We start from the raw sequence: 22,268 nt of genomic DNA, 5'->3' as shown, positions 1-22,268 counted from the left end.
CAAACTGTTGCATTTCACTTGATTCAGGTACGCAGTTGTTAAGGTTGGGGGTGTGCTTTGTGGAGTTGGACCAGTACGTGTCGACTACACATGTGTTCACTGTTTGCTCCTGTTTCCTTTCTCTATTTACAGGTGGTGTTTTCGTCTGAGTGTTGGTTATAAAAGGATTAGTTATTTGTGTACTGTCTTGTGCATCTACTTCATTGCAATTTCCTTTAGGAGGCTGTGCTGGGTCGTGCTGAGTGTCTGGGTAGAGTAACTCACATTGTTGTTGAACATATTCGTTAGTGCGGTGCACTGTACTGATGGGCTCAGCTTCCTCACAAAGTTCTCCGTAGAGCTCCCCGCTCTGAATCTCTGCTTCTTCATAGGCTGAGGCCTCTGCTTCAGCTGCGGCTATTGCTTTTTGGCACTGGAGGACATGTAGATGAGCATCCAGTTCAGCTCTCTGTTTCATTGCATTAGCTTCCTTTTCAGCGAAGGCCAGTTGAGCTCGTGCTGCTTGAGCTTTGGCATAGGCCCTTGCAGCTGCAGAAGCTGTTGATGAGGATGTCCGTTGAGAACGCGATGTTCTGGATTGCTGCGACTTGGTGTCGAATGGCTGAGACCGTTGCTGCGTTGTAGCTGGTTGAGTGGCGACGTCTGGTTGCTGTTCACCACCGGTTGCTTCGTCTAGCTCTTCAGCAGCGTAGTCTTTTAGGTAATTTCTTCCTGAGCGTAGACTCATGTTGCTTAAAGTAGCTCTGTATGTTTGAACCCGCTGAGTAGGCGTCTTTTCCTTCGTCTTTTTACTATGCTGCCCTCACGACACGTGACCATGTGAAGCTAGACAGCTAGCGAACAAAATAGAGGAGATCTTCAACACAAGGCTTGCCTTTCTTGCTTTTAATGAAGATCCTTTAAAGCCTTATCTCTCTCAAGGCTTCTCCTTGCTATTTCTCATTTGTAACTGAAACATACAGAAAATGAAAATAAATTGCTAGCTAACACACATCTTAATGACAAACTTACTGATTAGCCTAGCTTAACACGTGCGTTACATTAGCATCGCAGTTCACTCCATGTAAACACATATAAAAGTTATCTCTGAACATATTAATACTCACAAAGACGAACGTTTCCCAAGGTACAAGCGTGTAGGGCACTCTTAGCGTGTACATGAACTCGTTCACTCTTTTAATACTGCCGAAGCACTTTTCACGGCATTAACGGAGAAAATACGTCGAAGATAGGTTAATGATCAGAGCGCTCCCTCGCTCCCATTTCCGCACATAGAATACAAAGATCACTTGTGATAACGATGTCTCACTCTGAGCAAATTACGAACCCATACATTTTAACTGTTTTTAGCATGAATCACTTATAATATTTCTTAACTTTGAACTTATTTATCACTTTGCTTATGTAACTTAATCAGACTATGCACTAACTACTGACTTTTGACCAAAAGGCATAACAAACCTACTTACCTTCCTGTGCAAGCTGCTTTGAAACCCACCTATGCCTGTTTTTGTTGATGCCTGCTGTATTCTTTGCTTTAGGGGTGTTTTTGCTGCTGTGCCGTCTATTTCAGGTTTTGTATACGCATATGGAAGGGAAAGTTGTGCTTTTCAGTCTCTTTCAGTTTAATCAAGACAGAACTGAAGTAGCGCTGGCTGCATTGATATTTAAAGACGTTGATTAATCAACTAATTTTTTCTGAGGAGTCTATTAAATGTTGTTAATGTTGTCTAAGTTTAACTGTTCGTATTTAAAGTACCAAAAAAGATGCTAAATACTGTGATTGATTTATAAAAATTATTTTGAGTTTTATGCTTTTCCCCTGTGAAATATACCAATGACTAATTGTTCAGTTTGTTTACATGGTGAAAAATGCTGGTTCTCTTCAGTTTCTTCCTCGTCTCTTTTCTCCTTTCTCTTCAAGTGTCACTTGTATTCTTCCTTATGCCGCGTTTTAAAAAGGAGAAAGTCTGCGACCTCATTTGTGGCATCACAAACAGTGATAAAAAGTGACACTTGGGCACAACACTGACATGTAGCTCATTATCACATTACTCTCTCATCTAAGAATCAAATCTTTGGCGTGTGAAGAAACTTACTGAGGTACATCTGATTTTCAGGAACTGCACACAATGTGAGGTGTCATTTCAGAGTCACAGTTTTTTTTCTGTTGTTTTTGAATAATAATCTGTCTTTGTACGATCTTACATTTCAGACAAAATCCCTGGAACAATAAAAATAAGAGTTCTGTGAAAAGTTAGTTATTTCAATTATATTTGAATATCTAACGTGCTAGTATTTGGAATAAACTAAATTAAAAGACATATAACACAGACTTGGTGGCTGCTGGCTGTTTTTAAACAAAGCCAGTTGTTAAATTACTGAAATAAATACATTTACAGAACTTACTCAATAAAATTAGCGTGAACTTTGATCAATTTTATTCCAAAGCAACTTTGCAACATGCAGTGATGCTGTACACAAAATAATGTCCAAAGCGAGGGTGTCAAACATAAGGTCCAGGGAACAGAAGCAGCCTGGCACAGACTCCAATCTGCCTTTGGAAAATATGACAGGGAGCGTAAATAATTTGGGCATTCATACTATAGCACAGTAATTAAAAAAACAGATAAACTATTAAATAACAGAAAAGTTCCTGCTCTCTCTATGACAATATAAGCTTCTGTTTTTTGTTTGTTTTGTTTTTTTACAAGGGGTCCAAAAAATGGACATTTCCTGTGAATTTACAGAAACTTTCTGTTTATAATTACAGGACGTTCTGGGCAATGAGCTATGTGATTTTTTTTTTTCTGTAATTTTACACATTTTTTTAAAATTGAAGCCCAAAGAGTCACGCTGACAGATTTCTTTCTTTTACCGTAGCAGAGTTTCTATATCACATGGAAAATCTAGGACAATTAAACTATCTCAGAGATTAAATGTGCAGTTCAACAGGGGAATTAAACTGCACATTTGAAAGGGGAGTGTCAGTTGTCTGGCCCACTTAAGATCAAAGTGGGCTGTATGTGGATCTTGATATGAAAGAAACCATCTATGTCCACTGTGAACGACCATCTTTGAACAGAGGCGATGGTTTACGACACCAACTGTCTGCCATCTATAATCCAGCTTTGAGATCCCTTCCCAGACGCCTTAACGCCCAGCCACATCCTGGGCCTTTTGACCTCAGTAAATCACACGATAGGATGGGGCTAGTTTCACAGTGGGTTAACCCGAAACCTTGGCTGATTGTGACCTACAGCCGTTTTCACACCTTGGCTCGTGTAATTAGGTAGAGGATCAATAGGGGGTCCATGTCCCTCTTGGGGGGACACTGAAATAGAGCTTAAATCTGGGACTCTTCCTCATTTGACCCTAGAACTGAAGAAGCTTCTTGGATGAGAGTTGAAACATCTTCAAGCAACTTAAAGAAGTCCAGAGGCTTTTCTTTCCAAGCTCCTTAGACCTCTTCATATGAAATGAATTTGACATCTCTAGTCTGAAGCTTAAAAAATACATTTTGAGATTAGTTTTGCGTACAGAGTTAGGCACCATTGCAGCATCCTCGTAAAACGATTTTTTTTAGCATGCACAAGCGGTATCCACTGCTCTCTCATCAGCTGTCACAAAGAGGCATTGAGGTGTGCAGTTCACAGTTTTGAATGAAATGCTTTGAGAGCTATTGGATGGCTTCTCTTAAAATGTGTTTTAAAGTTTTGTGTCCCCCTCAGTATGAACATAAATGTAAAAACACATATTGGGCCATGTTTGCAAGTTTATGGTGCAAATAAAATGTAAGCAGCTCGCCTCATGTGTAAACATCTGGGATACTTTAAAATATGCATCTACTGCGTGACCTGTATGAGACAGACTGCTGAAAAACGTGTTGACACATCACAGCCTACTTTAGATCTGCGGGTCAGCGTGAATCTGATGAACATAATTTGTGCAATAAAATGTTCAGACAACTCTGCCCACAAACGTGTTTCTTGGAACAAAGCTTCCTTTACTCGCTCAGGTGTTTCAAGAATATCGACGCTGACTACACAGCACACAAATGTTAGCAAATCACAGATGGCACCGAGTCCCAGGGAGTATGAATAGAGTATGAATATCCAGATAAATGCCTGACAATAAAAGTTTTTCTGTTAATTAAACAGAGTTAAACACAGACGCCTTTTTGTGTTTGCTGCTAATAATATCATTTTCACTGTAAAGCAAAAAGTCTTCCACTAAAGTGTGAAAACAAATGCTGTTATCGTGATCAGCAAGAATTTTCGTGACATTAATTAGTTTGCTCGTTTGGCTAAGCGGACCATAAACTAAAGTCTGATTGCAAACGTGGAAGGATGCAGAGGGAAAGTGCGTTTGTGACTTTCTCCAAAAATGTACATGTTTGAACAGATAAAGCAGAAGTAATACAGAAAGCAAAAGACGCCTCTTGATCAGCCTCTTGGAGACATCAGTCTCCAGTAATTCAGGACAAACTTGGCAACGCCGCTTTGGCCCAAACACCGCCGCGTTCCAGCTTTGAAATTGTGCTGCCAGTTTCCCCTTTACTTTTGCTTCCTAAAGTCAATTTTAAATTGGCTAATTCTGGATGTTCCACAATTGTCTGGTTGACTGTGATGGCTGTTCAATAAGCAGTTTTATGTGGAAAGGAGAGCCCTTGACAGTCTGATTTTTGTAGTTAAAACCTACTCGTGTTTAAATACAACATTTGCCCTTCTGCACACGCTCTGTTCGCCAAGTCTTCGTGGTGTGTGCCAGCACAGCCTCCGGCACATGCAGACAAAATAAAAATACAGATTCTGTACTGATGCAGCAGGGTAAATGCTGACCCCTGCCTATTCGTGTGTAGTCACGATGGGTACCATCTACATCAGTCCTGTTTTTAGATTTTTATCCGGCTTTGTTTCAATGAATTCAAGATATAAGTAAATGAACAAAAAAACAAGAAGAAAAGACCCTGCACCGACACATTTAGTAAAAGTTATACTGAGTCAGACTAATTCTCAATGGAAGTGCTTTATTATTGCTTCATATCAGTTAAAAATAATAACATATCACTCCTTACGCTTTCTTCTTACTGCTTTCCTGTATGTAGAGATTTCAGTAGCTACAGTACAGACAATATTCAGACTTTTTTCACTGAGATTTACTACTGAAAAGATCTTGAAAAATAGAAATGCTAACATTGTTGTTCAAATAGTGATTGCAGCAAAACACGATGTGTATAAAAACTAACAATGGCAGGAGACTGAACAGCCATTCAGATCATCTAAACCAGCTTTCTGACTGCAGAAGCTTTAAACGCCTTGAAAATACAGTTAGCACATATCATGGCTGTAACCTGTTTTTTTTTAAACTTGGTACTACAAATCATATGTTAGATGAGGTTGGATTTCAGTTATTCATGACAGTAGAGAAGCTTCTAGAGAGTTTATTTTAACCCAAACGATGACATTCTCAAATCTATCCAAACAGCGACAGAAAACCAAAAGGTCTCCAAAGTGTCCAGACTTGAATACAAGTCTCCAGATATAGATTTTGATTTAGACCCTTACTCCTCCCTTTTCTTCAAAGCAGGGATTTCATGGGGATTTTTTTGTTTTTTTTTACCCCTCAGCTGCAAGAGGTTTGTGGGGAATTGCGGGTGGCGTGGACATCCAAGATTTTGAATACAATAACCCGAGAATAGGGTGGCAGAGGATTTCCAAATGACACCATACGTGTATCAACTAAAAATCTTAGACCAGTGGTGTCCTCGAGGCCTCAAGGTCAAGGTCGGAGGTCGAGTTTTCTGAAAATCAACGCAGGATTTCGAAATTCAACAAATACTCAAAATCTACTAAAAATCTTACATGAGTTTGAATCTCAGGCTGATTTTCCAATATTCACCTTGAATTTTCACATTTATATCACAGGTGGATCTACTAGGAGGCTAAGGGTAGCACTGGCGGCTGCCAGTATTTTATTTTACACGGTTGTAATGCACAGTTAGTGCAGCAGAGAATCCATCAGTACAAACCAGTGTGATGCAAAAAAGGGGCAGATTGGTTAGCAGTCAATTTGAGAGGAGAACGTCAGTGGAGATGCACATACAAGGTAAAATGGATGTAAGTGGTCAATCAGATACATAAAGCATTTAGCTAGCAAAATCAGTTAATAACTAATCAATCAGAGTGCATTCTGCCTGCAGCACCCGCCACAGCCTGTAATTTATTCTACCAGCCAAGCTAATTGATATTTTTTACACAATAATTCCAGTAATCAGCAGAATTAAAAACCTGTTGTCAAGCATGCTTTTTCAAATATTTAACTGAGAGACATGTTTTCCTTCATGTTCAGCAGTGTGGGTGTTGCAGTGCTTTTTAAAAAAGGAAAGAAAATACTCAGTTAGTCAATCTATGGCACAACCACTTCAGTCAACTTTGCTTTTTAGTTTTATCAAAGTCCTTCTGGAAGTAAGCCTTGCCACTCAACACCTATCTTGGAACTGCCTCTGGGCAGTTACTTCAGGCTAACGAGACCAGGCCCCTAAATGAATGAGGGAGTGAAGCATTACTGGAGTTTCAGTGTTGACCGGGCTGTAAAATCTGCTTGTATAGAATTACAAGTTCAGTCTCAAGGGAAAAAAATATTTTGGAGACTTTTCCTTAAAAAGCCTTTTTTATTCTTACATGTTATCCTTCTACTGTGCATTTGCAAAGCTTTATTTATGGCTTGATTCGATGTGCATGTCATCTCACCAGAGTACTTGGAAAGAAACCTTACCTTTATTCCCTTATAGTACCTATATCATTAATACAAAACCATCCATTATACAGTTAAACATCACCTCTGCGCTTGCATCAGGGCCACATGTTTCCCACTTTGGGTGTTGTAAAGCACATTATTGAATTTTTGCCATAAATTTCCCCTACTGTGTCTCCGCTTTCAGGATGAGAACTTGCGGAAATGAGCTGTCTTTTATGTTTTCATGGAAACTCTCTTGTTAGGGAGGCTGGTTGGTACAAATGTTCGGACAATCACACTTAAAATGTTGAGCTCGGACTTTCTGAAGCAGTAAATTTGTAAGAGAGCAAAATGGCATCTTAAGGGCTTGTGCTTTTACTTCTGAGAAAGGAGAAATATGGAAACTGTGTGTTTTCGTAGTAGTCGGCAATGGAGGAAGGTAAAACTTTACAAATGATCTTGTATCTAAAAACTTTAAATTATACATCTGGCACGATTCATCTAGCAGCTTGTGCATTCACAATCCTTCAGTCTAGTTATTATCATCTGGCTGGGACTTGATTTGCAAATGGGTCTGATTTGCAAATAGTTCTGATTGGCATGTCATTAGCTGCTGAAGTGCGGCACAAGTGTCAGCGAGAGTGTATGACCTGAATTGCCATCAGGCGTTCATTTTAAACTGTCAGACTTTATTTCTCTACCATTTCATGTTATGAGCATGCAGCATGGTTTTACACACCAAGGAGTGCTAAGAAGTGGCTGCGATTCACAGCCAGTGTGGCTTTTTAAAAAGGAGACTTGGTCCTGGGAAGGATATTTAGGTTCATATTTCAAATTCAGTCACTTTTAAATGCTGATCCTGAATTTCTGTGTGTGTTTGTGTGTTGAGGGATGAGTCTGTGACCAGCAGAAACATCAATTATTTATTGCAGTGTACAAACGAGTGGCTGTGTGCACATCTGCATATCCACTACATAAAACAGCATTATGCAAATCATTATAGCGGGGGTTAACTTAATATGATGAAACTTGTCTTAAAGTATGCATGTGTGCAGGTAAATCCCAGAATCTCTTTTCTAGAGAAAGAAGGAAGTGTACACTGAAAGGCAAAAGGTGGCATTCTATTATCTTTAAAGACGCTGCTGTTGGGCATTTGTATGAGGATAAGAGTGATAGCCATGCAAATGTTGATTTTCATGTTTTCCATCTACATATCAGAAATGTTTTCATTCATCTGCCCCTGACCTTGACTAACCAGAGCACAGAAGCTTCCCCAAGTTTCCCTGGGACCAAATGGAAATATATCATTACTATTCTGCACCCGAGACCGCAGAAAACACAAAACGGCAATGCATCTATTGACAAATTTATTATACAATCTGAGTGTACAAACTCTAGATTTCATCATCTTGCTCATCAGCAGCTCTTTCCTATGAATTATTTGTGGGCTCCTCTCCTTCCTTGCCTGTCCTCTCCTCTTGATGTGGTAAAACCCATCAAGAATCTATAAGTAGGCTCTGTCCCAGTGTCTCTCAATCAAAATCAGGGGCAAGCAGCTCCTCACCCACTCTGCCGGCTGAATTATTTACCAGCCATTGATGTGGTGGTTGACCAGCAGTTTTGCTTCTGAATTATTCATATCGTCTCTCCTCTTAGGAGAGGAGGATTAACGCTACGAATATATTCACATTTTATTTGTTGTGCTCCTGAACGCGTATACCAAAATGCAGCATCTGAAAGTCCGGTTTGGGATTAAACCCAATCTTATTTATTACCATTATCCTCAAGTCTCAAGATGATTTATTTTTAACACAACACATCCACTTAATTCCTGTTGCAGCTTACGAAGGAGTGTGTAAAGTCATAAATGTCATTACTGTGCAAGTGTGTCTTAATTAGAGAAAAATCCCAGAACCTGCAGGATAATGATTTTTTTTTTTACCCACACAAGGTGTTTAAAACATTCAAAGACAAATCCGGCTAAGCTGCCTACACGCAGATAAGTTTATCTTAAGTGAATGTATGTGATTATAGTTTAAGCAACAGCAGCATAATCCTCTTCGTGCACTGGGACATAGGTTGTGAAATTCAAGTTCTGCAGCACAGCAAAGTCCAAAATCACACATGAATAATTCACATTTTTTAATTTTAATTCACGTTCATACTAAATTTTAAGAGCCGCCTCTCAATTGCGTTTGTGTGTAGTTGATTTGGTTTGTGGAGGAGCACGTTCTGCAAATACAGTGTTCATTTCAAATATAGTGACCTGATGCTGTCAGCTACAGTAACAGTGCTTATGCTTAGCTTTTAATTAAAGCTGAACTGTTTTCTGTAACAGATGTGAACGTTTAGAACAGCTAACAAGTAACTGGACAATTTATTAGGTACACCTTGTTCATATTTAATCCTTCACCGTGCAGCAAGGTGTTGACAACATTCCTCAGAGGGCCTAAAGTGTGGCGAGAAAGTGACCTGCACATCATCGCAGTAGGATAGATCAATGCTTTCATTTTGTTTTCTGGCAAATTCCTATCCTACCATCTGAATGTTGCAGCAGGAATCAAGACTCGTCAGTCCAAGCAACATTTTCCCAATCTTCTGTCGTCCAATTTTGGTGAGCATGTGTAAACTGAAGCCTCAGTTTCCTGTTCTTACCTGACAGGAGTGGTAGCCAGTGTCATCTTCTGCTGCTGTAGCCAATCTGCTTCAAGTTTCGACATGTTGTGCTCCCAGAAATTATTTTCTGTATATACCTTGGTTGTAATGAGCGGTTATTTGGGATATTGTTGCCTCTCTGAATGTCTGGCCATTCTTCTCTGATGTCTGAGCCCATGAACTGCAGCAGTTTCTGAAATACTCCTGCTTGGCACCAAGAGCCATGTCACATTCCAAATCGCTTAAATCCCCTTTGTTACATATTCCTAAATGTACTTTAGAGGGTCATCTTGATCATGCCTACATGAAGTGAATCGCTGTCATGTGATTGGCTGATTAGATATTTGTGTTTAAAAGTGGTTATCAGGTGTACCTAACAAAGTGGCTAAATAAAGCAACTTAATAAATAAATAAATAATGCATTCTCAGTTTGGCAGCAGTGTCTTTTTTTTTATTTAAGTTGACTCATAGGAGAGCTTAACTTGAATGATAATATTCACTTTGTAGTCTAATATCTGCTCTGACCACTCAATCGCTGACCCGCTGCCTCTTTGTCGCTGATGCACTTGCTCTGCATAAACACACTGTCAGCGCCGCTGCTGACGAGAGGAAGATGGGCGATGACAGCGAGCATCTCGGGAGCCGACTCGCACACTGACACTTTTTTTTCTCCCCCCTGCTCCGACTGGCAAAAATGATCATTGTAAGATCTCTTCCCCCACCCTCTATTTACAGATAGCAGAACATGTTCAAAGGGAATACTAATGAGCTTAAAAATCTGCACAGGGCTTGATTCATTGCTTGGATGTCTGAAGGTGTGATTCATGTTGCCATATGACACCCTGCACCTCTTTAGGAAATGTACCCTGCACACGAGAGGCGATCTGGAAATGAAATGCTTTTAGTTGTCTGTGACAGTTTACCTGAAACTTTGAATTCTTTGGCAGTGTTTTTGGGGAGTGTATGTACTTTGGTCTGTGAAATGCAGACTGAGTGGTTGTGTAGGCAGGATAAATATAATGATAATGCCCTAACATTTACAAGATGCTGTTACATGGCAGTCACCTCTTTCCATTACTGTAGATGCAGCTGAAGTGCGTGCCTTAATGGTGCGAGGTCACAAATTGGAGTTGACAGCTGAGTGAAAATTGACAGCATCGCGGTGACATTTTCTGCTGTCTGCATAATGCTCGCTGAAACCATGGTTTCGCTGTTTAAAGACGCCGCGGGTCAAACAAATGAAACTACAGTCAGAGTTTAATTAGTTCTTATGTTTTATTTGTTTCAATTGCTTCAGTCACATTTACTCCAAAAGCAGATGCCAAACAATACCCATCTTAATAAAACCTCACTTTGTGCCAGATAGTATAACTGAGTGATACTTCAGAAAATGCAAATGAAACTCTGAGCTGCATGCTTTAGGTACTGTTTTAGTTTATGTATGTGTGCTTTTTTTTCTTTTTTTTGTAGCTTTTTTTGGGGGGGGGGGGGGGGGGGGTTGTTTGTGGGAAGTATTCATTATTCTCACTACCTGTGGGGAGAAACTGTCTTTGAAATAGCTGCTGCTTGATTTAATGCTTCGGTAGCGTTTTCCAGATGGCAGGAGTGAGAAAAGTGTGTGGGCTGGTTGACTGGTGTCCTTGATGATGCTCTGGGCTTTCCTTATGCAGCAGGTGATGAAGATATCATAAGCCCATCATAAGTAAGTGTGTGCCAGATTTTTTTATGATTTTTTTTGAGGCAGGCTTTACTCTCTTTAGCAGCAGTTTTCAGTCCTGTCCAGTTGAAACTGCCAATATATATAGTGCGATGTAGCCAGTCAGAGTACCAAAAGCTCGGTTCCCATGCCAACTCGTTTAAGTCACCTTACGACTTCGAGTCTTTGTTGTGATTTTCTGAGCTGGTGGAGGAAGCAGCTGGCATTATGACAAAGTTTGTGATGTGCACTGTGGCGAGTTTGGAACTTAATGCAATACATCAGGCGGCCAGGACTGTTTTAAGGGCGGGGAGTGGAGGACGCTAAACACAGTGAAATGTATGTGTGCCCAGTGCTGTGCAAAAGTCTTGGGCCATCCGTCCTTCCTTTAGATTTTGCTATGAAACTGGGAATAGGTACAGCACTTTACATGTATACAGATACAGCATATAAGGCATAAATGGCGTCTGTACAACTGTAATGAGCTTGAATATCAATATTGCTATGACCAACTTTATTCTGAACTCTTTTATGCAAGCTTTCCTGTAATTTCTTGACGTAGTTTTCAGTTCTTCACACTTCTGAAAGGACATTGAAATGTCTTCCTCGGATGTTGGCTGCCTGTTGTTCCATGACCAAGCTTCCACTGCGTTTTACAGATGCCTGAACACCCTCACTGCAGGAGACCTGTGGCCATCGGTTTTCAGTAGAGTTCTTGTGCCTTTTCTCCCTGCTTCCCTTCCTTAAGAATGACTTGCACCCTTTCACTGAGGCCATTTCTGATGAGGCTTCAGTGAACAGTAGACGGACAGCTGAAGGGCCAAATGTGTCTCTCAGGTCCTGGGTCAGGTCTTTGCTGGATTTTCTCTCTGTTTTTTTAACAACTTGACTTTCAGATGCTTTTCATCTTCTGTAGACAGACTTCTCGCCAAGTTTTCAGCTCTTTGTCAATCACGATATGGTAAAGCTGTGTTATTCTTGGAATTTTTATAGATTCGACTAAAGAAAGGGGAACAAATGATGTGTTTTTGTGGCAGGCTGCTAGTGACAAAGTGCCTAAAGATCCAATTTAAAATGGGCTCTTTGGTAAGTTTTCTGTTCTCTGTCAACACAATACTGTTTTATCTGTTGCGCCTTCTTTATGCTTGAATGATACATGGCTCAGTGTTAAGTGGCTTAAAAACAACCGTTCCTCTGATAATGGTCACGTACAAGGACCGGACTAAAACTAAGTAAAAAAGGAGCCAATGTCCAAAAAACAAAACAAAAAACAAACCTTTGAAAGACCTGCAGGATGCCCGCAGAAGTATTGCTCAGACCACGTTAAAGAAATCAGAAGATAGTCTAGCCATTGGATCCTTGGCAAACTCCTGTAATACTGCATATTTACATTATTATTAAATATATTATTAAAACCACGGATATGAAGTTATTAATAGTCATCGCTATCATGTTGTTATAGTTGGGAAATCTTGTTTCATGTGGCTGTTACTTTGACACGCACTACACGCACTCTCTGCCCAATAACCATGCCCCCGATGGCAGGCAGCACCTCCCATCTCCTCTGCAGGAAACTGAACCACCACTCAACAGTTAAAGGACACAAAGTGTGTCCGAGGCAGTGACCCAGTCTTCATGCTCTCCATAGCCCAATCTGATCAAGCACCCGTGGGATATACTGGGGCAAATCCTTTCCATGGAGGCTCCACCTGGCAACCCACAGGACCCAAAGAATCCTCTGTTAATATGGTACCAGACACCATGGGACACCCCTGAACTCCCCAGTCTCCAGCTGCATTTTTTTTGGTAGAACAAGAAAAAACAAGAGGCAGCTAAACAACCCTTCTTCATCTTTTGAGACTGTACACCCTCAGTTTCTTTCTGTGCCTCTTCTTCTTCAATGAGAAAGACGCAATGAAAGTTCTTCCCACCAGAGATGTGAGCGGAGGAGTGGAAGCAACAGACAAATGAGGCACCCTTGCTTCTGAGCTGTCATTTCAAAAGCAATGTGACAGCAATGTGACAGCAGTGTGACATGTAGCACAGCTGTATCCTATGTTTATTGTTTTGTCACAGCCTACTGCTGTATTTTATCTCCGATGTCAGATAAGCATAACAGTGTTCATGACACTTGTAGATCCAGGCCTGCTTTTAATCAAATGCACAATGTGCCTCAGTGTGACACGAATGTACAGATGTCGTGCATTTTTTAAAACAATTACACAAACGCAAACGTGGAAAGGCACAAAGATCATGAAGTAGATCACCCTAAATAACTGAAATGACTTAAAAGGAAATATTTATTGATAAATTCGTCTTCCTGCCCCTATTTGAATGTCCCATCTGTGTGTCACATGCCTTCTTCAGATAAACGGTTTACATTTGTGAAGCATTCAACTGTCCATCCTCCATCACAGCTCCTGCAGGCCTCTGCTCTCCTTGCTCTTTTCTCCTCCAGATGCATTTTTAGGTATTGAGACATCCTGTGAGGTGGTGCACTCAGATTGGTTTCCAGTTCACAGGGCTCATCGGTGTATATATCACTTTGGGGAAATGGGTGAGAAAATTTGCAGCCTTTCCCAGCTGACATAGGGCCAGAGGCAGGCTACACGCTGGAGAGGCACATCAACACGCACAGAGAAAGACCGATACACTCTCGCATCTACACCTGCAGCCAACTTGGAATCATCAATTAACCTAACAAGCATTTCCTCACATTTGCGTGTTGGGTTAGGTTTTGCTTTAAGGCTCACAAAGACGATATTAACATCCCGATGTTTAGCAGGTACGGTCGCGTGCCAGGCCTCTGATTAGCATTGAAGCTGGAGGGACTATATGGCCATAGGGTCTGAGATGTAAGGTATGGGAGAAGGTCACATTTTGACCCTGTGATGACGCTGGAGGATGGTCCAGCGATCACACCACTCTTTAAAATTCAACCTCAGGGCACAATGAATATTGGTACCAAATTTAATTAAAATCCATCCAATATTGATATTTAAGCCCTGACCAAATTAGTGGAGTTACTGACAGACCCTTATTATCATTACTGGAGCTTTAAGAGCAGAATTTTAATCTGCCTTGTTTGCATGTTGTTTGTGATGTGAGTTTCTGAATTCTTTGTGATTTGTGTTTATATTCCCCACATATGGATGTGTAATAAAAACAAAAGGAAGAAAGACAGGCAGACCGTGCACGATAAAACTCCTCATAAATGCAATTTAAAACTCAGGGCTTTGAACAGGAGCTGTGTGGTCACCGCAACAGTGAAAATATGTTTCATTTTCTGCTGCTTTTCTAATATTGATTGGTTTGTAAAATGCTTTGGTAAGCGAGCGGTGGATGAGCCTCGGTGTCACCGAGGTGTTGTTTTGCAACTTGAAGATAAAAAGCCATTTCTAAATCACTGCATGACTGTGCTTGCACTGGCCTCTGAATATTGCGTAACACCAGTTTCTGTCTGAAGGCGCCAAAGCAAATGGTTTAGCACAGAATGGAGAGCGACACAAAATCCCACAAATAAACAAACCAGGATTAAGAATGCAATAATCACAGTCTTCGCTTTCCACCTCGCCATCCCATGTCCTCTGATATTTTCTGCCAATCTTGAAAAACGTTTCACTGATTTTGAGTTAAAAAAGCAGAGCAGAGTTACTTTACTCCGCGAGTTCAGAACGCCACAAAAGGAACTCTTTCTTCTTCTTGTTTTTTCTTTTTACCATTTTGCTTGGCAGTTAAATTATCGCTAGCCGAACTTCTGTCTGTGACAGAATCCTATTCGATGCAGCCACTCTGGGCACAGCTCTCTCCCTTTGAAATAATAGCCTTTTACTGTACAGTGTAACTTAGGATCATAGCACAGAAGCCAAACATTGTACCTGTTTTTCAAATCAGCCAGTTACCTTAAAGAAATGCAGGCTTACAAATGAAGGCGTGAGACTTTCAGAAGGACATGATTTTTAAAGACAGTCGTTAATTATACTGGTTAATTAGACTGTGAGATACTGCAGATTTCAGTATTGATCCAATACTAAGTAAATACAGGGCCATTATTGTACCAATACCAATACCAGTGCTTCATGGTTTGAGATGAATCACCATTAATTTTCTAATTCTGAACATGTTTTGATGATCACTAAATCACAGATTTATCGCGCTAGTATTGATTTAATACCGATATTAGTGTTGGCATCGATACCATTGATATTCGGATTGATCCGCCCACCTCTAGTTAATTAAAGTAAGTAGCGATGGATTCACGAAGCAGTGCTAAATCTGATGTAAATAAATGTCCAGTTTTCCTCATGATTCAGGCTGTTATAAGCAAAAGTTTGGATATATTTCATATCAGGAAGCAGCAGGTAAAAATTCTGTAATTTAGCTAGTTACAAAAAGTGTTTGCAAGCCGTGGTGAAAGCTGTGACCTACTGGGAAGCCCAAACGTTTCCATGTAGCACACTTTAATAGTTTTTTCTAATTTCTAATTTCTTCTTGTTAATAAAGTGGAATGGTGTGTGGATTTGTAGAAAATAATTTTATCATTTTTACCGGCTCTAAATAGTTGTGCAGTTTCCAAAGAAAAGGGGGAAAAAAGGCAATGAATTGGTGATACCTTTGTAAAGAAAAAAAAAAATCATACAACGTGTGTAGTAGTAGAGTTGCTTCACACAAAGACAGTTTTGTTTGTGCATAGAGTCCTTGATATTATTTGGTCATTTCTAACTCTCTACACACTCCAGTAACAGCCAGAGGCCTGCCCAAGGGGGGCTACCATGGGTTAGAGCGAATCAAAGCACCTGTCTCCCAGCCAGTGCTGGACAAAATCTCATGTCATTCACAGAGGAGAGGCTAATAACACTGTTAGGCAATTTGGGCTCACTTCATTGTATTTCAGAAAGAACAGCGTCGCTGTTCAATACAATCCAACAACGCAGGGCAGCTATTTTCCTGCACAGGAAAAGCAGAAGAATCAAGTAGCCTGCTGATTGACATTCTTGGTCAGGCATGATGAATGTTTCCTCAGCTGAAGGAACAAATGAGTTAGCTGTGAAATATTATTAGCTTATAAGGCTTGATTCATTGATTAGCGCCGTTTGGGGAATCGAGTCACCTGCCAGTGACCTTATAAAAACCAAACGCACATGCTTTTGCACATCAAAAGCACATAAAACGTGAGAGTGAAACTCTGTCGTACAGGAATAAAGATGTCTATAAATAACGAAGCAAATTAAGCTACTTTCATATTATCACTGCCTGACCTTAACCTTTTTATATTTAGCTTTCATCTGAGTCTTATTATTTTCCTATCATTGTCTTACAGCAGGCTATAGCTGGCAATATACAGTCATTGTTGGCAGCAAATCCCATGAAAAGACCAAAACCAGCTTATAGCTGCAGGCTAGTGTATGTTTATTTAGGGTCAGTCAGTCTCTCAGCACTTTCTGACTTTCCTATCCTGCTGTGGCTCTCAGCTCATACCACCATTGGGTCTTTTTGAAGTGTATTGATGTCTTGAAAGCACAGCTCATGAATATAAACTCTCATTACAAAAAAAGTGAGTTTCCTGAAAAACAGAACTTACAGGGAGTGGAGATTTTTGGGCCTTTTCTTTTTATTAGTGGATATAATGTATGTTTGCAGAACCAGGATGATGCATATATGGGATCAACTTAAAATCAATACTGTGGTTATCTGTGTTAGCTGTGCAAAAGTCTTGAGCCACCGTCCATTTCTTTATATGCTGCTCCCAAGGAGCCAGACTGGTTTCTCTGGACATTGAAAAGAGTGAAAAAGCAGCCAGTGCTGTCCTTATATTGTAGAATAATTTTATTGTTTGATAAACCACTTCTTAACACTAACTTGTGAATCAATCAAGCATCAAAAGACACCTGACTCAAAGGACGATCCAGTGTTGTGTCTTTAGCAAAGAAACGATTAAAGTAAACCATTTTCTTTCACAAAAATACAGATATTGTTTCTTTAGTTGAACCTTTGAAAGATCCCAAAGAGTTTTGTAACAACATGGTGATTCCCAAAGAGCTATTAGCTGAACACCTGGCATATCTCAGCATGGTGTGCTGCGTGTCCTTGAAAAATTACAGGAAATGGGACAAGTGGGAGACAAAAGAATAAGTAAGCAGGCCTAAAAAAGAAAGAAAACTTCAAGAAATAGTAATAAATAAAGCAAAAACCTGATGCAGGCCCTGAAGCTGATCCATCTACTGGTCATCAAAACTTTATCAGAAATGGTCTCAGTGAAAGGGAGGCTTTCTAAAGGACCGAAAACACAGAGAAAAGGCTGAAGTACGCCAAATTACACCCGAACTAGACTGATAATAGTGGCCACATGTCTCATACAGCGAGTGTGTACAGCCAAGATCTGTCATGCATCATTTTTTTTCAATCAAAACATAGATGATAACACAGTTTGACAAAAATAAAATGTTATATTTGGACCAGCAAGGTGAGCTTTTTCCAAAAACTGGACACATGTTGGGACTGTGTGTAAAAACTGGGGAAAAAACAGAACGAAAGGCATTGAGATGCCTGAAGATAAGCATTCTACAGAATTGTCGAAACACTGTTTTTGTCTTAAATACTGTATTTGCATACAAGTTTCCACATGTTTCACTGCACCTGTTTCCCATTTCCTTAGTAAAATGTAAAGAAACCAGGTCTGGCTTAAGAATTGCACTGTACATATAAAATTAGGAAGTGTGCAGCAGCTAGTGTGTTCTAATCAACAACAGAAATAAGATATCAGACACTAGCTTTGCACTTCATGAGGAAGATCAGTATATTTTGTAACAGGTTTTTATCTTTGGCTAACAGTACAGAAAATGTGTTGCTTATTGCCTTTATTTTTAGTTTCAGGCCCTCTGCAGTTTTTGACAAACCGATCAATTAGAGTAAACTGTGAACAGAAAAGTTTCTGCAGAATACAGAAGTGACCTGAGACGACTGAAGGTCATGTGTTTGAATTCTTCCGATTATGTATAAGAAAGCAGTTCTTTTCCCTCTCAGCCACACACATGCACACATGTTTATGTATATATAGACATTAACCTTTCAACTCCATGCAGATGATGAATAGAATCTTAAATCTTGAGTCGTGTATTGTTTCCCATGTGCAGACTAATTACTGCTGGATGCTGTTTCCTTTAAAAATGGGCTCCGAGTTGACAGCCTTTGAACTCCACATAATGAGCCCTCAAGCAGTGCTCTGCCTCCTTCAGATTCAAACCTCCAGACCAGGCTAATTTCAGGCAACACAGAAACCCATTATTCTTCATAATCTATTAAACATTTGGCCATATTTCTGACATAATTAGAGAGAAAATCATGCTAATTACACACATGGAGGGAAAGCTTAGATTTTCCAATCTAACCTGTCACCAGTCAGCAGATGAGACTTCAGACCAGCACACACATGTCCTGGCTCATCCTTCCCAGCAACTCTGACTCCTTCCCTCTTCAGCCCTGAACCACAGCACTAACTAATTAGCATAGACACTACCTTTTTGATCAGTGCACACACGGACTCAGGCACACACACACACACACACACACACACACACACACACACACACACACACACACACACACACACACACACACACACACACAAATCGTTCTTGTTTCCAGTGACGCACCATGAATTTAAATGAACCAATTAGCGAATGCATTTCCCCTGGCGTTGGGTTTCTGCTGCACAGCAATGCATCAGAAAGGTTAGCCTGCAGACCACTGCGGCCAAGGAGGACGACTGTCATACACCTCATATATGGATTCTGTGAAGTGTACATCATAGCTGATGGTGATAATCCCTGAGTAAACAAATAAGGACATTTTACTATGTATTTATTCATTATTAAAAGTATTTCTTTTTAAGAGATCTTATTCAAAATCAGGACGCTGAAAAATTCAGGGCAGAAGTGTTTATTTACAAACAAAAGTCAGCTGCAGTGCAGTCGCTGTGGGGATTCATTGTTTCTTTATGCATTTCTTTTTTTTAAACTGGAGGATTCAGGCTGATTGGCAACATAATGAGCAACTTCTCACATTTTTTCCCATCTTTTTGTCACGGTATGGCATGGCAAACCGTGGAAGGAGTGGGGAAGGAGGACCCAGGCGTGGTGCTCTATGTATAAACAGTGCGTTTATTTACAGTGTGCAACAAAGTAACAATAAATCCCCGTGTTTTCCCAGACTCCCGTGTCGTGTCTCTCCGTGAATAGTCCGTGTCTCTGTGCTCTCCGCTCCCGTGTCAGCACCCCCCGGTGCTCGCTGCTCTCGTGTCTTCCACGCTCCTCCTGCGGGAAACAATAGACGCAGCCGTCAGGACACATACAACTGCGGGCATACACACACACTAACTCAATCAACAGGACGACTAACGTGGAGCCTCAAGGAAATGATCCCGCGTCGGTGGGAGCTCCAACTCTCTCCTAAGTAGCTCCCCCGACGAGGCCTGATCAGCAGCAGGTGTGTGACTTCGGGTGTGGCCAGTCCCTCCGCAGGGCCACACCCCTCAGGCCTGCAGGTGGCCGAGCTCCATCCTCCAGGCACACCCGCAGACATACACACCCATACCTCGCCTAAACATATGAGTGGGACACAGACTAGCACAGCACAGAAAAACACACACATATGTACACGCACAGAGAAGGGGAAACGACACCAAAAATACATAATAATAATACAGGTCCATGACTGCCCAGGAGTCCTAGGTCGCCCAGTCCCAGGACCCTGACACTTTTCTTTACTTCACAACAACCTACATTACCGTGCAAAAGTCTTAACTGACTTTCACTTCTTCATATTTTGCTAAGATAACAGCACTTGCAGTGTGTCCTGAATCACTAAAAATGAAGCCATTCCCAGTCAAATTGGTATGCTGGGTCTATATCTCACAGTGGATTTCTGTCAGATATAGATTTTGTGTGTCTGAAGTGCAGCCCAAAACCATGACACTGCCTCCACCGCACTTTAAACACAGCGACAGACACCAAAGTTATTATAGTGTTGTGTTTTCTAATCAGCTGTTATTTTATTTCAGTTTGGTATTATTATTTGTGTTAAGATTTGTTTTGGTTTTTGTGAGTTACAGAGTTAGTTTTTAGTGCTTTTAATTATTTTTGTATTAGGGGCATATGCCAGTTGCAAGATTTAAGAAAATCAGTGCAGGTATTACAATAAAAACACGGCCGTTAACTCACAAACATTTGCATCCAAGCCTCTGTGATAATAGATTTTACCAAAATAACAAAAGCTGAAACTATTTCCTCTCTGTATTTTTGATTTTAGTTTTCTGAGTTCATCAAATCCTTTTTTTTTTAAAGTTCTAGCTAATATCTTTGTTCTAGGTAACTCATCTAGTTTTTAGTCTAGTTTTAGTTTACCACTTCTTCTTTCGTCCTCCACTTGTCCAGTTTTTTCTCGTTTTTTAAGGACACGCTGGAGAGACTACAAAGTTTTCAGCTGACAGCTCTCTGAGAATCACATTGGAAATGATTCTTTGGCATTTGTTGTAGGTTCGGCTAAAAAAACGGGAAGAAATGTCTTTTTGTCTAAAGATACAACTTAGAATTGTACCGGCTTCATCTTTTGAGTTAGGTGAATGATTCATAAGTCAGTTAAGTGGCTCAATAAAAAAAACATTCCTCTGAGAATTGCCAATTTTTAAAGACAAACTTTAAAAGAAAGAAATCGAGAGAAGTCTGGCTCTTTTGAAGAAATATGTAAAAAAATAAAAGGTAGCTCAAGATTTTTTCGCATTCCTGTTGTCTATACTGTCATAATAATACATACTCATAGATACCTAGAGCTCAAAGTGAAAGCATTCCAGTTCATTTCTATATATTTTTTCTACTAAAAACGTCTAATTTTGTCTCTCTCTTTTTCAAAAAGCTGCTGCAGGGAAAGTCGATCCCTAAACTGGGCTCACTGGATCAGATTGAAACAGGAAGCGGCGATGCAGAGGGGCGGTACAGCGGGGACTGTGACGATGAGGATGGTTGTGCCGGTTCAGGCGCTGGTGAGGTCAAGAGGAAAGTCTCCAGAGTCTCCAAATGTAAGTCGCTCCCCTCTGTAACGTTGTTACTCATCCGTCATCACACGAGCACCAACATAAACCTGACAAATAAATCTAATAAATGTTTCATAAAACAAACAGACTGAATTGGGTGCAATGTAGCACCTTTATGGAGTCATACATATGTCTTCATATGCCTTTCACCTTATATGAAGGACACATTCATTTATGCCATTTGTCCGTCTGCATGTTTAAAGTTGCAGGATTTTAACAGGAAAGCTATTTTTTTAATGAGCGAAACCGTTCAAAAGCGCAGTTGCATAACACCATATTTCAATAAGACTTGCTCCACTCTCCACTTTATGACAGTAATAATAATAGTCATTAAAGATAATAGTTGCTATGGGGACATTATTGTAATCAAGGCCTGTTACTTTAAAAATTATTGCTCCTCAGTGGATCACTAACCCCTGATGAATCACAACTCTCCTCTTCTTCTTCTTTTTTTCTTTTTTTTTTAACCTTTTACACTCTCCTCTGCACACAGATTCCTCCTCTCCTCTCCATCAAACATGCTAACAGCCTGATTAATCTCCCCTCTCTCGTTTTGCCTATGGCGACAATAAGGAAAAGGGAGCAGGAGGGGTGGGGGGTTGTCCAAACAAGCCATTCTGTCCGTGTAAATGTTTCCTCTACTGCTTGTCAGTCTGGCTGGAAGCTCTGGGCTGAGAGAAGCTGCTTAACAATCACTCATCTGAGGCTGCAGGGAGGCTCTGACATTTATCACCCATTACAGCAGATCCGCCCTTTACTTGTCATAGGCCAGATTAGCCTGTCCACCATATTTATGACCTGTCTGTCTGACCTCTGTCAAGCATCTGTCCCCTGCCACCTGACCCTAACACAAACACTGTGGATTCCCCCTCCTGAACCGCACCACCTCTGGTCAGTCAGTTATGACTTCAAGTTTTTAGTTCTTCTCTTTTTCCCCCTTAATGATCTGGGGTTTATTTTTCTTATTTTTAGGTTCTATTGTTGTGTAAAATTTAGAGTTATTACAAATTACAAGCCAAAGATAAAGCAGCTAAAAACAAGAATTTTCCTAAAACAACATCAACAACAAAAACAGCCAGTCCAAAGCTTTTG

General features: G+C 40.4%; 1 protein-coding gene across 1 annotated transcript in view; it reads left to right on the top strand.

Moving 5' to 3' along the window:
• Window positions 1-22,268, top strand: part of gpc5a (glypican 5a) — a 157,573-nt gene that overhangs the window by 84,666 nt on the left and 50,639 nt on the right. The window contains exon 8 of the mRNA XM_085355834.1: window positions 20,999-21,161. Coding sequence (XP_085211960.1) covers window positions 20,999-21,161 — 163 coding nt within the window. The remainder of the gene's footprint in view (window positions 1-20,998; window positions 21,162-22,268) is intronic.

Source organism: Diplotaxodon limnothrissa, linkage group LG1, assembly GCF_057381915.1.
Source record: "Diplotaxodon limnothrissa isolate DT_005_m linkage group LG1, D_limnothrissa_male_GT1.1, whole genome shotgun sequence".
NCBI lineage: Eukaryota > Metazoa > Chordata > Actinopteri > Cichliformes > Cichlidae > Diplotaxodon > Diplotaxodon limnothrissa.
This window is presented reverse-complemented; position numbering and strand designations above follow the sequence as displayed.